The 15,543-nt window shown below is 32.4% G+C and overlaps 1 protein-coding gene across 1 annotated transcript in view; it reads left to right on the top strand.

Annotated features, from left to right (window-relative positions):
- USP34 (ubiquitin specific peptidase 34) overlaps positions 1–15,543 on the top strand; it is a 173,595-nt gene that overhangs the window by 94,847 nt on the left and 63,205 nt on the right. Inside the window, 8 exon segments of the mRNA XM_052649828.1 lie at positions 1,493–1,693; positions 4,900–4,982; positions 7,697–7,737; positions 7,896–8,020; positions 9,023–9,175; positions 10,118–10,222; positions 12,057–12,112; positions 12,204–12,324. Of these exon segments, the coding sequence (XP_052505788.1) occupies positions 1,493–1,693; positions 4,900–4,982; positions 7,697–7,737; positions 7,896–8,020; positions 9,023–9,175; positions 10,118–10,222; positions 12,057–12,112; positions 12,204–12,324 (885 nt within the window).

Raw genomic sequence — 15,543 nt, 5'->3', positions numbered from 1 at the left:
GTTGACTCATTGGAAAAGACTCTGATGCTGGGAGGGATTGGGGGCAGGAGAAAAAGGGGACGACAGAGGATGAGATGGCTGGATGGCATCACTGACTCGATGGACATGAGTCTGAGTGAACTCCAGGAGTTGGTGATGGACAGGGAGGCCTGGCGTGCTGTGATTCACGGGGTCGCAAAGAGTTGGACACGACTGAGCGACTGAACTGAACTGAACTGAAAGTTCGATTAATGAGATCCTTCTTTTTTTTTTTTAATGTAAACATAGTTATAAATTTCCCCATTAACATTTCATTTGGACCATGTTTTTTATCTTCGTTTGTAAAGTGTCTCTAAATATCTTGGGGATTTTTGTTTTGCTTTCTTTGGGGTTTTTGTTTTTTTTCTCTTAGTAAAGAGCTGTAAGACTTTTTTTCCTTAATGAATTTGGACAAGTTTTTTTGGTCAGGTGTATGTGTTAAGAATATTTGCGTTCAATCTGTGTTTTGTCTTTTCTTTATATTTACAGTGTCTTTTAAGCAGAGAAGTTTTCAATTTTAATCCTAGCTAAGAAACCTTTTTTCTAAGGTCACAAAGATATTCTCCTATGTGTTCTTCTGTAAATTTTATTGTGACCTTTTACATTTAGATCTGTGGTATATTTTGAGTTAACTTTTGTATTTTATGTAAAATGAGGTTGAAGTTTTATTTTTCCATATGGCTATCCAATTTTTCTAGCACCCTTTGTGTGAAGACTTTTTTTTTCCTCACTGCAATTTTGTGATACTTTTCTTGAAAAATCAGTTACATAGTATTGCTGTGTTTCCTGGTATATTGGTATAGTTGTAACACTTAGTAGCCGTATTAGGAAAAGAGGAGAACAAGGACCATTAAAGAGAAAGCTCTCGCACATAGATGATGTTCTTATTTATTTGAAGGAATTGTTTTATTTAAAAATTTTTAATGTGGAGCTTTAAATCAATTAGAAATTTTACTTTCCATACTAAGCAGTATTTTATTGATGAGATACTTATTTTATTTTACATGTACATTTGTAAAATGCAAATTTTCAATTGAAAAGTTATCAAATTATTGAGTATAGTTTTCACTCCCAAATATTAGAGTATATGCCACTTAATGTGGAGAGACATCTAATATTTTTGCCCTTAATGCTAATTTTATAGGTAAAGTATTTTAATAGTTTTAATATTTGAATTCATTCCAAGCAGTGTTTTTTTATATCTTGTTATTATATACATTTGTATGATTATTTCATGATAGAAATACAGGTATCATTTTTATTTAATTGAATACACATTTTAGTTATCTAGTGTCTGTTTTTGTAAGATTGGGTTGTTATTAACTGCAATACATGAACAGGAAAAATTTCATTACCTCATGGATTAAGTACTAGCTATAATTATTTTCATTTTCTAGTCTTTAATTTCAGTTTGTATAGTGGCCATGCGAAATTAATGAAAATTAGGTAAATAACATTTTCTTCTTATCCACAGTGGCAGCTAGACTGTCTTGCTTGCTTGCTGAAGTTAATATGCCAGTTTGCAGTAGATCCATCCGATTTGGATTTAGCTTATCATGATGTCTTTGCCTGGTCTGGTATAGCAGAAAGCCATAGGAAAAGAACGTGGCCTGGCAAGTCAAGAAAGGCTGCTGGTGATCATGCTAAGGGTATTCATATACCAAGATTAACAGAGGTAAAGTAGAAATGTTACCATTAAACTGTAGTAATACACTCGTCTTTTAAGAGAATTTATTTTTGTTTTTACAAAGTGAACAACACTGATATCTATGAAATGCTATCCTAGATCACCACAGTATGACCTCACAGCAGAAGTTATGCCTTCATTTTAAAGCAGTAGCAATTACGAAGGAGTAAAACTTTTCAGTTCATCATCCAAACTGCAGCGTGAATTTTATGCCATTCTGTATGTTATCTAACTGTAGGGTTGAGTTCATTAGTTGGTCTCAGTAATTTTTGTGCTGAATGGAGGATCCATTCAGAAAAGCAAACTACACTAGGTATTCCAACAGAGTAGATTTAAAATCGAGAAGTAGTTTTATTCTTATGTTTCGGAGTTGTTTAGTTACTAAGTCGTGTCCGATTCTTTTGTGACTCCATGGCAGCCCACTCCAGTGTTCTTGCCTGGAGAATACCAGGGACGGGGGAGCCTGGTGGGCTGCTGTCTATGGGGTCGCACAGAGTCGGACACGACTGAAGTGCCTTAGCTTAGCTTAGCTATGGACTATAGCCCCCATCTGGGATTTTACCCAGACAAGAATACTCGAGTGGGTTTCCATTTACCTCTCCAGGGGATCTTCCCGACTTAGGAATTGAACCCGTGACTTCTGCATTGGCGGGCAGATTCTTTTCCACTGAGCCACCAGAGAATCCCATGTTTTGAAGGGCTATAAATTAAAAGGGAATGTTAAGGTAATGCAGGCAATATCACATATTTTTGAGGAATATATGTAGAAGATTATAGCTACCAGAAGTGAGAAGCTTATAGATGGGATCGTGCTGAACTGGAGTTTAGGCCTCTGAGGAACTCATTCTGTTACTGATTCTGAAATCAGTTTCCTCATCTGGTTAAAATATTTCTGGAACAGTGTTAACAGAACAAACAATTCCCTGGTGGTTCAATGGTTAGAGCTTCATGCTTTCACCACCCGGGGGCCCAGGTTTGATCCTTGGTCAGGAACTAAGATCCCACAAGCTGCATGGCACAACCCAAAAAAAACAAACCCCAGAACAAACAAAAGAAAAAGGACGTAAGGTATCTCTCAAGTATCCCAGATTGACAAACTTAAAAGAAAGCCAGCTGGCAGAGGAGAAATTTACCAGCCATTATAATGGCAGAGCAAGTTCACAGTATGGTGGGTTTGGAGTTGAACAAAAGTGGCACGATAACCAGCACAGCCAGCAATAAAATTAAGTCTTTTTGACTGTGGATTCTGCTGTTCATACAATCAGTATTTGCCCTTCCACTGTTTCTGTCAGTGAACTGAACTGGGGAAGGTTGAAGATAAGTTTTTACTCAGTCTGTTCCTTATTTTGTAATCATTTGAGGACAGCAGCTTACCTCATACCTGTTCAAGAAACTTCAGAGCAATGAGTTGTTACTGATAGAAAAATAAAATCATATACTCATATATGGGATTTTTAAATAACTGGCTTAAAAAAATTTGTTCAAGTACATAATTACTAAAAATATCTAGAATGTACAATTGAGGAAATTCCCTAACGGCTCAGTGATTAGGACTCTGCACTTCCACTGCTGAGGACTCAGGTTCCGTCCCTGGTCAGGGAGTTAAGATCCTGCAAGCTGTGATGTGGCGAAAAAGAATATACAAATGAACCTTCCCCAGAGTCACAGGTCATTACCATGGGTTCTCTTTTTATGTGCATGTGTTTTTCTATGCATATGCCAATATTATAATTCTAGTTTAGAAAAAGCATATATTTTTTCATTTGTTTATCATAATAATTAGAGCACAGTATGTAAATTAAGTTATTTGAGGGGAAATTTTTGTTACTCTGTTTCTCGAGACGTCATCTAATAGTAAAAAAGAAACACTAATTCTTTTACTAATTTATTGTCATACAATATTTCATTTATTCTCCTTCAGTAGCCTTTTGGAAGTTTCAGATTCCAAATTTAACCTTCAAATTCCAGCCTAAGTATAGCTTGTCTTTTTTTTTTTTTTTTAACTTTTTATTTTGTATTGGGATAAAGCCAGTCAACAATATTGTGATAAGAGTCAGGCGAACCAGAAAGGGACTCAACAATACACATACATGTATCCATTAGCCTCCAAACTTAAATATAGTGTTTCTTAAAGCTCTCCTTATTTTGTCAGGGACAGCTTTAGTTGCTGCTCTCTTCTATTGATCATTTGGCACATTGCGTATACTTGTGTTTCAGTGCTTTTTTAAAAAAAAAAAATACTGTTATTTTTGTCTGCTCTGGGTCTTTGTTGCTGCAAGGGCTTTTCTCTAGTTGTAGCAAGCAGGAGCTACTCTAGTTGCAGTGTGCAGGCTTGTCATTGCCGATGCCTCCCTTGTTGGGCAGCACAGGCTGTAGGGTACGCAGGCTTCAGTAGTTGTGGCCCATGGGCTCAGTAGTTGCAGCTCCTGGGCTCTAGAATGTGGGCTCAATAGTTGTGGCTTATGGGCTTAGTTCCATGGCATGTGGGACCCTCCCAGATCAGGGATCAAGCCTGTGTCTCCTATGTTGGCAGGCAGACTTCGCCACTGAGCCACCAGGGAAGCTCCTGCAATGCTTTGTATGTTATCTGCTGCATTGGACTAACTTCCCCAGGATAGGAACAGTGCTTTTATAGAGTTTAGTGCCCAGAATGAGTTTGGGCCTGCAGAAGAAATTTAATAATTCTTTATTAAGTTAGCAAATATTTTTCCTATTACATAGATTAAGAACTGAGAAATTCAGTATTAGAGTCATACAGCTTGAAAATAAGTAAACTAATGTTGAACCTCAGGATTTTTAATCTGGATTCCAAGCTTGGTTACCTGTAGTATTTATTTCAAGTGAAAAATATTACTTCATCTACTGCCTCCCAAAATCACTGGCATGTATAATATATAATTTTTCTTGCTCTGTTGGGTGACATGCAGATAATCCGTGGGTCAAATAGAGAGGATTTGCCTGTGTATTTTCTAAATTTGTATTATTTTCTTTTTAAAGTTGCTATTCTTATGTTTGTTTATGAAAATCTGTTTTTCTAGTATTTAATTCTTTTGTAGTATTTTCCAATAACCATTTTTAGAGTATTCCTTATATTTTTATAAATAAAAATCAAAGTAATATAGAGTCTGTTTAAAATGCAGTTTTGTGCTTTAGTGTATTTACAGATTTTTTTTTTAAATGTTTTTATTTTAAAGGTATTTCTTGTTCTTGTCCAAGGAACCAGTTTGATTCAGCGACTTATGTCTGTTGCTTATACATATGATAATCTGGCTCCTAGGTATGATGTTTTTACGTTATGTATGTATATATAGTAAGAATTCAGTGTTTAAAAATTTTAATTTGGAAAAACTTGAAATGTAACAGATAAATGGTTAGGGTATTTTAGTGCACTTTCATATCATTCATTTAGACTTGCATATTGTTACCAACGTTTTGCAAGTTTTTATAGCGTTTTCTGTGGGTGTCTCTGTGCACACGTTTACTTATATGTTATCCTAAATTCTGTAAGAGTTCAGACATTATGGTCACTTACCCATAAATAGTTTGATGTGTTTCCTAAGACCAAGGACAGTTTCCTGACGACTGTAGTGAAATACTCAAATTCAACATTGATATAATATTATCTAACATATTATCCATACTCAAATCCCATTAATATTCTTTATAGCAACTTTTTCCTCATCCAGAATAACATACTGTGTTTCATAGTCATATTTCTTCCATTTCCTGTAATGGGGGATATTTCTTATCTTTTCTTTCATGGAACAGACATTTTTGAGCATCCCAGGCCAGTTCTTTTATAACACCTTTCAGTTTAGGTTTTCCTGATTGTTTCTTACAATTAAATTCAGACTATACATTTTAGCAGGAATACTCAATAAGTAACATATCTTTCCCAGTTCATCCCAGTGATAGCTGTTTGTCTTATTAGTGATTTTGATCAGTCACTCTGGTTTCATCCAGATTTCTCTATAGTGAAGTTTCTGATTTTTCTAATTAAAACTAACCTATGGATTACAGTGATGATGATTCTTGCCTGAATTAAGTATCAGTAGTGTTTGCAAACTAGTGATTTTCTAACACTTAGCCATTCATTTTATGTTTATTAGTTGACATTCTATTGTGAGGAAGAGCTTTCTCTTCCTTTTATTTAGTATCAAGTTGGATTTTTTAATGCAAGATAATTCATTACTATTACTGTTCACTTTGCTTATATGCCTTAGTTCTGGAATCAGTGTTTAGGAAGCCCTAGTTGTTGGCGTGGAACCAGTGTAATAAGGGTACTCATGATCCTAATGTTAACTTGCTTCTGGGCTCTCAATAGATAAAGCTGGAAATATTTATTTAAGAATATAGTTTAAACATGTCATATGATCCAATTTATTTGGGCTACATTGGTGATTTTTAAAAAATAATATACAAAATTTTAATAGTGTATAAATGATACTTGCTAATACATAAAGACCTGATTCTGTATACCTTAAATAATCACATAAATTATGTTAAAGTATGCAGAAATATTTTCAAGTATTGTTTTCTCTAGGTGTTATGTTGGGCTTAAGCTTGCCATTGTTACTCAGATGATTTACAAAGTTCATGTAAGCATGTTTCAAAGTGCTTATTTACGGCTAATAGCTAGTTGTCTCTTTTTAGATGCTTTTAAAAGTCACTTTCATAAGCAATATTTGAATATAAGCAGCATGATTATTTTAAGATTATTTCTTTTTTAGTATGTCTTTCTTTAGTGTCTGTCTCTATTGAATTTGCATTACTTGATTAATACTTGCTTTACCCCACTGGACCGTATAGTTCTGTATGTACTTTATCTGATTTTGCTCACCATTATTAGTGCCAGGCACTTCACCTATTAGTTATAAAACTTATGAGTGAATAATGTGGGGAAACAAAGAAAGTGCAGTAACTTGACCTTGGTTTGTATGAGGAAAAATAGATTTTCTGTACCAACTACCAGTTACTCTCCTCCAGATAAATAATTATTAACTTTTTCTCCCTGTCCTCTAACATACGTTCTGTATACTTCCACCTTCAGTTTATATGATGCTGGGAGGTTTATATCAATTAAGGTAGTTAGAAAAAACTTACTGTCTGTTACCAAAAATCTTCAAATGCCGCAGATTTAAAAGGTACATGAGTAGGTTGCTCTTGGTAAAGTTAATTATATTAAGCCAATATGATAAAAGTTAAACATGAAATATGACCAGATCTTGATTTATAAGTTTTAACTTTTCAGTATCTTTTACTTTAAATCAGTTACATACATTTTGAAATTTTCAAAGGCGTTTTTTAATTATCACAATTTAATTATAACAAAGTATGTATCTAGAGGTCTGTGCTTTTCTTAAGAAAAAAAAACACAGCAATTTATTTTAAGGTGAATACTAAATTCCTGTGTAACGGTGTTATCAAATTGAAAATTTTTACTGTTTTCTTTAAATTGAGGTAATACATTTTCCACTGAAGTTACTAAAAGTATCATGGGGGAAAAAATAGAACTGACGCAATATAGAATTAAATTAGTTGTTTTTCTCTGCTTTTCAGTAATTTACTTTTAACTATTCCCAATGAAAATTGAATTTACCCATACCAAAAAAGGGGCATTTTATGCCAGTGTATGATTTTTTTCCTTTTAGAAGTCTTATATTTAGATTCTAAACCATTATAACCTTTCTCTTTGTAATCCATATCACTTCAGTAACCAAATTTTTAGGCACTGTGAGAGTGCACTTAAGTCAATATGGGATTCACTCAGATTTTATTTATTAAATATGAAGTCATTTAGTGTTTGTTATAATAAGATTTTACCAGTGATTCTTTAAACAAAAAATGAAGACCATGGAAAATAAATTATTATCTTTCATAAAAATCTATAATCTTTTGGGAAAGTTAAATGATAAATATAGTAGAAATAGAGTTATTTTTTAATTCATTGCTGAATTTAACTATTCCTGGTGGTATGTTTTTACTTTACAGAGTTTTGAAAGCTCAATCTGATCACAGGTCTAGACATGAAGGTAAGGGTTCCACAAAGTTGATTTTTAATAGATAAAGATTTAGATGGCTGGAAACATTTACGTATAATACCCTTCTTTGATAATGAACATTTTGTTTTCTTTATAGTGCAAGTCTTTATAATAATTTTTATAGTAACTTTTTTCCAATTTTTCTTTAGTTTCACATTATTCTATGTGGCTCTTGGTGAGTTGGGCTCATTGCTGTTCTTTAGTGAAATCTAGCCTTGCTGATAGTGATCATTTACAAGATTGGCTAAAGAAATTGACTCTCCTTATTCCTGAGGTAAGCTAAAGATTGAAGATTAGTTCTACTCCTCATATTTTTTCGTATATAAGCATTGATAATAAAAAGAGCTAATGGAAACGAATGTGATTCCATAAATATATCCTGGAAAGTACTTATTAATCCTTTAAGATCTAGGGTATTTTGAACTATGTACACTTAAGTGTGAATGTTACTGTGTAGCATTCATATTTTTCTTTTTTTGCAGTATTTGTTTACAGAGTGGTTCTTTTGGGTTTTGTTTTTTTTTTCCCTGAGGCTTTAGAAAGATTTGAGCCTTTATTATTGTAATTTATATTTGAGAAATTTATTTTGCTTTATCTAGTTGAGAGTATCCTTAGATGCAAGAGAGACCGACAATAAGTTATATATATTTCCTTTTGATTTCATTGTTGACAGTGAAGTCAGTATAATTTTCACTAATCATATCTTGATGTTACTCACACCATATCCTAAATGAAATAGTAGAAACACTTATTAGTACACTTAGCCACGATATTCACATCTTTTTTAGAGAACATTTTCTAGAATTATTAGCTTTGTATTGAATGCATATGTGTTCTTGTTCTCACTCTGTCCCAGGTAAGTATTCTAACATTTGAACAAGATTCTAAAATCTGTAATATATTTTGGTTTAAATACTTTCTAAGTTGCTTCTAGTTGTGAAAATATTTTTCTTGTTACATAATCATGTAAATAAATTATTATGAATAATCTCTTCTCAATCCTTTTTGTATTTGTCTGTTCTTGTATTTAGTGTTTTTTTTTTTTATGGCCATATTTGGGAATTTCCAAAATGTTTTTACATATTACTGTATAACTTTGGGGTACTTCATTTGACTATGTATTATTTACATGCCTGAGTATGTGATCAGGACATTGTGTTTTAAAATATGTTATTAAAGAAGCCATCTAACATATTATTTCTGGCAACGTATCAACTTTAAGATTAATTTCTTAACACTGACTCGGATTATCTTTGGAACTTGCTTTTTCATTTAGACTGCAGTCCGTCATGAGTCTTGCAATGGTCTTTATAAGTTATCTCTATCAGGGCTGGATGGAGGAGACTCAATCAATCGCTCTTTTCTGCTACTGGCTGCCTCAACATTGTTGAAGTTCCTTCCAGATGCTCAAGCACTCAAACCTATCAGGGTAAGATTTTACTGTGTTCAACAGCAGGTTCTATTTCTGCATGTTCTTTTGCCCCACGTTTATCATTATATTATTCTTGCAAGTAATTTTGAATACCTGTTTACTATTTATAGTTTTCACCAGGAGGATGATAGTTACATAGTTCTTAAAGTAACAGCATTGTGACATATTGTGTCCATGTTACACTTTAAGGATAGATTCTATGTGCTTTGGTTTCAGCTCTGTGGGATCTCTCATGGGTATTCTGTTTTGGAAATAACATTTGTCCTTATAGGTTTTGAGCCTTGTGTTGATAAGTTGAATGATAGAAACGTCATAAATGTAGCACTCTCCTTACTCAATCACAGTTGTTTTATCTTTGTGATACTTAGAATTTTCAGCTTTATTCATTACTAGCCTTGTAAACCCCTTCTCTCACATAATAAATTCAGGGCCCATTAATAAGTAAATTATACTAATCTCTAGAAATATGATGCATTGTAGGAGTTTTCTTCTCCGTATTTACTGTCATCAGCTGTGTAAGAAATGTAATGTTCTTTATTTTTCAGATTTGAAAACTATAATAGACCATTACATGTGGGTAGATTTATATATACTCATTTTCTGTAGGTTTCTTGTGTTTTCACATTGTCATTGAATTTTTAGTTGACACTACATTATTTAGTATTATACATTATTCATATCTTTACCAACTAGTTTATAAGTAAGTTGAGAGTAGTGTTTTCCTCAAACTTCTCATCATTGACTTACGTACATAGTAGTTTTAATTTTAAAGAAACCAGGAATGTCTTCTTCAGAACTTTTTCGGTTAAATTTTGAATACTGTTTAGTTTGTAGGGATTTAACTTTTTTTAATAAACCCTAATAGTTTCTAAAATATAATTTTAAGTTCATTTTCCCCTTTTAAACTTTTTTCACAAAGTTCAAATTTTTTTTTAATAGATAGATGATTATGAAGAAGAACCAATGTTAAAACCTGGATGTAAAGAATATTTTTGGTTGTTGTGCAAATTAGTTGACAACATACATATAAAGGATGCTAGTCAGGTATGTTCAGAAAATTTTATATTAACTTGTTAATAGAGATGAATTATGTACATGTTTCTTCATGAATTTATAAGTCCTTATCATTAAGGGCAGTTTTATCAGTCTTTAATGAGTTGAAAATGTCATAGTTTTTCTACTTCATTTGTACCTTTGTGTTTTGCTCTCATTCCTTCATTTTATTTTGACGTTAGTTGAAATGTCTTTACTTGGTACTTATCAGTAGTTTCCTATGTCTTCGGAGTAAGATCTGTGGATATAAAATCTTATTTGGAGTGTGAAATTTAGACTTTAAATATACAGATTTCTGTAATAGTAAGTAGATTTTGAGTATATAAAATAAAGTTGAAGTTAATAGAAATCACTTTAAGCTAAAGAGCACTATCAGTTTTCTGACCTTCTAATTTTGTTATATGAGACTACAGTGATACTGCTGTCTAACAAAGGCATTTAAAACAAGTCCATTTCGAAGAAAAGCTTGGCCACATAAAAACTTTTTTTTCCTTTTTATAAATTTAGCAAGCTAAAATAAATCTAATTGATCTCACAGAAAAGTGAGAAACACTTGAAAAATTTACATTTAAATATTTAGGGAACCTTTTCTGTCAATTTTTTTCATGTATTTCAGTCAAAGTCCAATGAATACACTATATATTTTAAAAGTCCTTTAACGTTTGAGCTTTTTAGTTTTAAGGAACAGTTTACATCTGAATTCTTATTCTACTTTACATTTGAGAAATTTAAAAATCAATATTGAACCTGTTGTAATTTTTTCTTTCAGTTTTACCGAGTTATAATTGACATACAGCACTGTGTAAGTTTAAAGTATACAGCATAATGAGTTATATACATCATGAAATGATTACCACAGTAAGCATAGTTGAAGATTATCATCTCATACTGATATAAAATTAAAGAAATGGAAAGAGATTTTATTTCCTTGTAATGAGCACTTTATTCTTTCAACAACTTTATATAACATATAGCAATGTTAATGATATTTATCATGTTGTATATTACATCCCTAATATTTACTTATCTTACTTCTTTTGATGACCACTTCCAGGTCTTCCTCCCCTTGAACATATTTTAATGTATTTGACTTTATCCATAAAATACTAATGCCAGGTAGACATGGAATTTTTTTTTTTAAACCTGTGGTTGCCCATTTAAAGTAGGAATCTATTATTTCTTGCTTGGTATTCAAAGTAATTTTCCTTCTTGGTGATATGAGTTTCTTTGAGAATCTTGTTCTTTTTTGTTTATGGCCGTGCCGCATGGCTTTCAAGATTTTATGGCCCCAATCAGAGACTGAACCCACACCCTCTGCACTGAAAGCGTGGAGTCCTAACCACTGTACTGTGAATCCTCTTAAATTAGATTCTGTTTCGTGAAATCTGTTTTAATTTTGTTGCTCAGTTATAATGAGAATAAAGATTTCTGAAGTGAGCTGTCTATTTAAGTTTATTTCAGAAGGTACTGTTAGAAGCAAACCTTGGTGAATTGTATGTGAATTATATCTCAGTAAAATTGTTAAAAAATAAATCAAACCCAGTGTTTTCTCATTAAATTACTATGGCTGTCATAATTTATTGCCAACATTTCATTGATTTTTTTTGAAGGACATTAATGATGTATTTACAACTATACTTTTATTGATATTATGTACAAGTAAAGAGTAGTTATATATTACTTATAATTTAATTGGCAAGTTAATGAATTTGAAGAATTCTTGTTACTTAAAAGTAAAGGATTTTTTTTGTTTTGTTTTAGTAAATACTGAAATACTAAATGTAAAAATCTATATTTGAATTTTGTATTTTCTTTTTGTATTAAGACAACACTGCTTGACCTGGATGCTTTGGCACGGCATTTGGCCGACTGTATTCGAAGGTAAAATTTGATGTGAAATTGACAGTTTTGTTGCATAAAGATAAAGGATGTAACTGTATGACCTATCTTGTTTTACTTGTGTTTTTTGTAGCAGGGAGATCCTCGATCATCAAGATGGTAATATAGAAGATGATGGGCTTACAGGACTCCTAAGGCTTGCAACAAGTGTTATTAAACACAAACCACCCTTTAAATTTTCAAGGGAAGGACAGGTTGGTAATAATACATCTGAGTATTTATATGAAATAAGACTAAGCTTTTTAATATTGTTTCCTTGTATGTGGATATGTTAAATCTCCTTAAACATACAAATATAAAGTTTATCAGAACTTTATTACTGGTAGGAACAGTGAACTTTGAATAAGATGAATCCTAGAAATACAAATCTTAGCCTTGTTTTTAGAATGCAGAACAAGTTTTAATTACCGTGACAATATGAAGAGGCTATTGTACTTAATAGTTTTTTGTAGAATTGAATATTTTGAATTAATAGCACATGGAATTAATATAGCCATTGTAGAATACTTATTGATTCATACCTTAAAGGCCCATTTGACACAAATTCTATAATTGACTGTTGATAACACCTAATAACTCTATACCAACAAATGTCTAATTTCTCTTTAGATTGTGTTATATCACTGGCACTTTTGTCTATGCTTTCATTAAGGAAATTAAGTTATGGTTTGGAGGATTGCTTTCCTGGGGTTACTGATCATCTTAGGAAACAGGAATAACCACCAGAATGGAAGATTGTCTGTCCGCCATGAACATAGGCTAAGGGATTCTTAAGATAAACTTAAAGTGATAGTCTTAGCTGTCTTAAATCTGTGCTACTACCCCTATTGCACAAAGCCCTGTTTTGTGGGTTTTCTCCTGGATCTTTAAAAATTTTTCTGTTATTCTCACTGGGAATAACTTGACTTATTTATAGTCTTGCTTGGTGGAAGTCTTATGTTATATTTAAAGCAATATGTAATTTTTTTCTTCCAGTGTTTCTCAGCTGGGGTGCTATTAGCAATTTATTTTATTTTTTAAGTTTTTTTTTTTTTTAATTTTTTTTGAGTTTTTTTTTTTATTTTTTAAATTTTATTTTTACTTTATTTTGCTTTATAATACTGTATTGGTTTTGCCATACATTGACATGAATCAGCCATGGGTGTACATGAGTTCCCAATCCTGAACCCCCCTCCCACCTCCCACCCCATATCATCTCTCTGGATCATCCCCGTGCACCAGCCCCAAGCATCCTGTATCCTGTATTGAACATAGACTGGCGATTCGATTCTTACCTGATAGTATATATACATGTTTCAATGCCATTCTCCCAAATCATCCCACCCTCTCCCTCTCCCACAGAGTCTAAAAGTCTGTTCTATACATCTGTGTCTCTTTTGCAGTCTCGAATACAGGGTTATCATTACCATCTTTCTAAATTCCATATATATGTGTTAGTATACTGTATTGGTGTTTTTCTTTCTGGCTTACTTCACTCTGTATAATAGGCTCCAGTTTCATCCACCTCATTAGAACTGATTCAAATGTATTCTTTTCAATGGCTGAGTAATACTCCATTGTGTATATGTACCAAGCTTTCTTATCCATTCATCTGCTGATGGACATCTAGGTTGTTTCCATGTCCTGGCTATTATAAACAGTGCTGTGATGAACATTGGGGTACATGTGTCTCTTTCTATTCTGGTTTCCTTGGTGTGTATGCCCAGCAGTGGGATTGCTGGGTCATAAGGCAGTTCTATTTTCAGTTTTTTAAGGAATCTCCACACTGTTCTCCATAGTGGCTGTACTAGTTTGCATTCCCACCAACAGTGTAAGAGGGTTCCCTTTTCTCCACATCCTCTCCAGCATTTATTGCCTGTAGACTTTTGGATCGCTGCCATTCTAACTGGTGTGAAATGGTACCTCATTGTGGTCTTGATTTGCATTTCTCTGATAATGAGTGATGTTGAGCATCTTTTCATGTGTTTGTTAGCCATCCGTATGTCTTCTTTGGAGAAATGTCTGTTTAGTTCTTTGGCCCATTTTTTTGATTGGGTCATTTATTTTCCTGGAGTTGAGCTGCATAAGTTGCTTGTATATTTTTGAGATTAGTTGTTTGTCAGTTGCTTCATTTGCTATTATTTTCTCCCATTCAGAAGGCTGTCTTTTCACCTTGCTTATAGTTTCCTTTGTTGTGCAGAAGCTTTTAATTTTAATTAGATCCCATTTGTTTATTTTTGCTTTAATTTCCAGTATTCTGGGAGGTGGATCATAGAGGATCCTGCTGTGATTTATGTTGGAGAGTGTTTTGCCTATGTTCTCCTCTAGGAGTTTTATAGTTTCTGGTCAATATGTAATTTTTATTCCAAAGTGTAAATATATTAATTGATCTTTCTGATTATGTATCATTATAAAGCAAAACATCATTTTAAAGAAAAAGGAATTTTTAGGTAGTGCTGATAAAGGTAAGATTCTTATATATTTTAATTTCAAGTGATGTTTTGGTAATGGCCTTTCAGGACTTTATGTGGCTGTATTAAATACAAAGGTATATATTATGTAAATAACGATTCTGTGGTTTGTGTTCATCATTTAAAATGAATCCAAAAAAAGGGAGAAAATACATTAAAAACTTGAATACATCAAAAGAGAAATTATTTAATTTTTATTGACATTGATGTTGTCTATATTTGTTTAAAAAAAAAAATTCCTGTGAACATCTTTGTATACTTGTTCCATTGTATATTCATACTTGTTTTCATGTGTTTTAAAGCCATTTACTTGTATTATTTTTTTCTTCAAGTTGCTCAAATCCTGTCCTCATTTTCCTTTTATGTATGTATGTATGTGGTCCATTTCTTGATAATTTGTAGAATTTTTGTATGTAGAAAAGTGTTCTGTATATTTGGGGATGTTTCTGGTCTTTCTGTTTTAATCTATGGATCTGTTCATTCTCCAGTATTGTATTCTAATTAAGCAGAGTTAAAGTTTTCAGTTAATGTCTTACGGAGATTGTCCATCTTCATTATTAGTCCTTTTCAGAATTGTCTTGGTTTATTTTTCCACAACGAACTTTAGAATCAGTGTGTCTCATTCTTTCAAAAATTAAAATTCTGATACTTTTCAGCTTGGGGTTGTGTTAAATTTATGGCTTGATATAGAAAATATTAAAATTATATTAAATTGCCTGTACAAGAGCAGTATTTGTTTCCTTATTTATGAAGACCAGTCTTTTTGTGTTATCCAATTTAATGTCATTTAGAATTTGAATTTTAGGAATTTTTAATAAAGATTCCGCTTAGGAGTTTTCTTTCTTAGGTATCGTAAATGGACTTTTTTCTTCAATTTTGTTTTCTAATTAGCTGTTAATGAAGAGTAAGGATTTGTGTATATGAATTTGTTGCAGGCCACCTTAAGTTAATTTATTGTTTGCA

This window comes from Budorcas taxicolor, chromosome 11, assembly GCF_023091745.1.
Source record: "Budorcas taxicolor isolate Tak-1 chromosome 11, Takin1.1, whole genome shotgun sequence".
Taxonomy (NCBI): domain Eukaryota; kingdom Metazoa; phylum Chordata; class Mammalia; order Artiodactyla; family Bovidae; genus Budorcas; species Budorcas taxicolor.
Note: the sequence above shows the minus strand (reverse complement) of the source record. Positions and strands in the feature narration are given on the sequence as shown.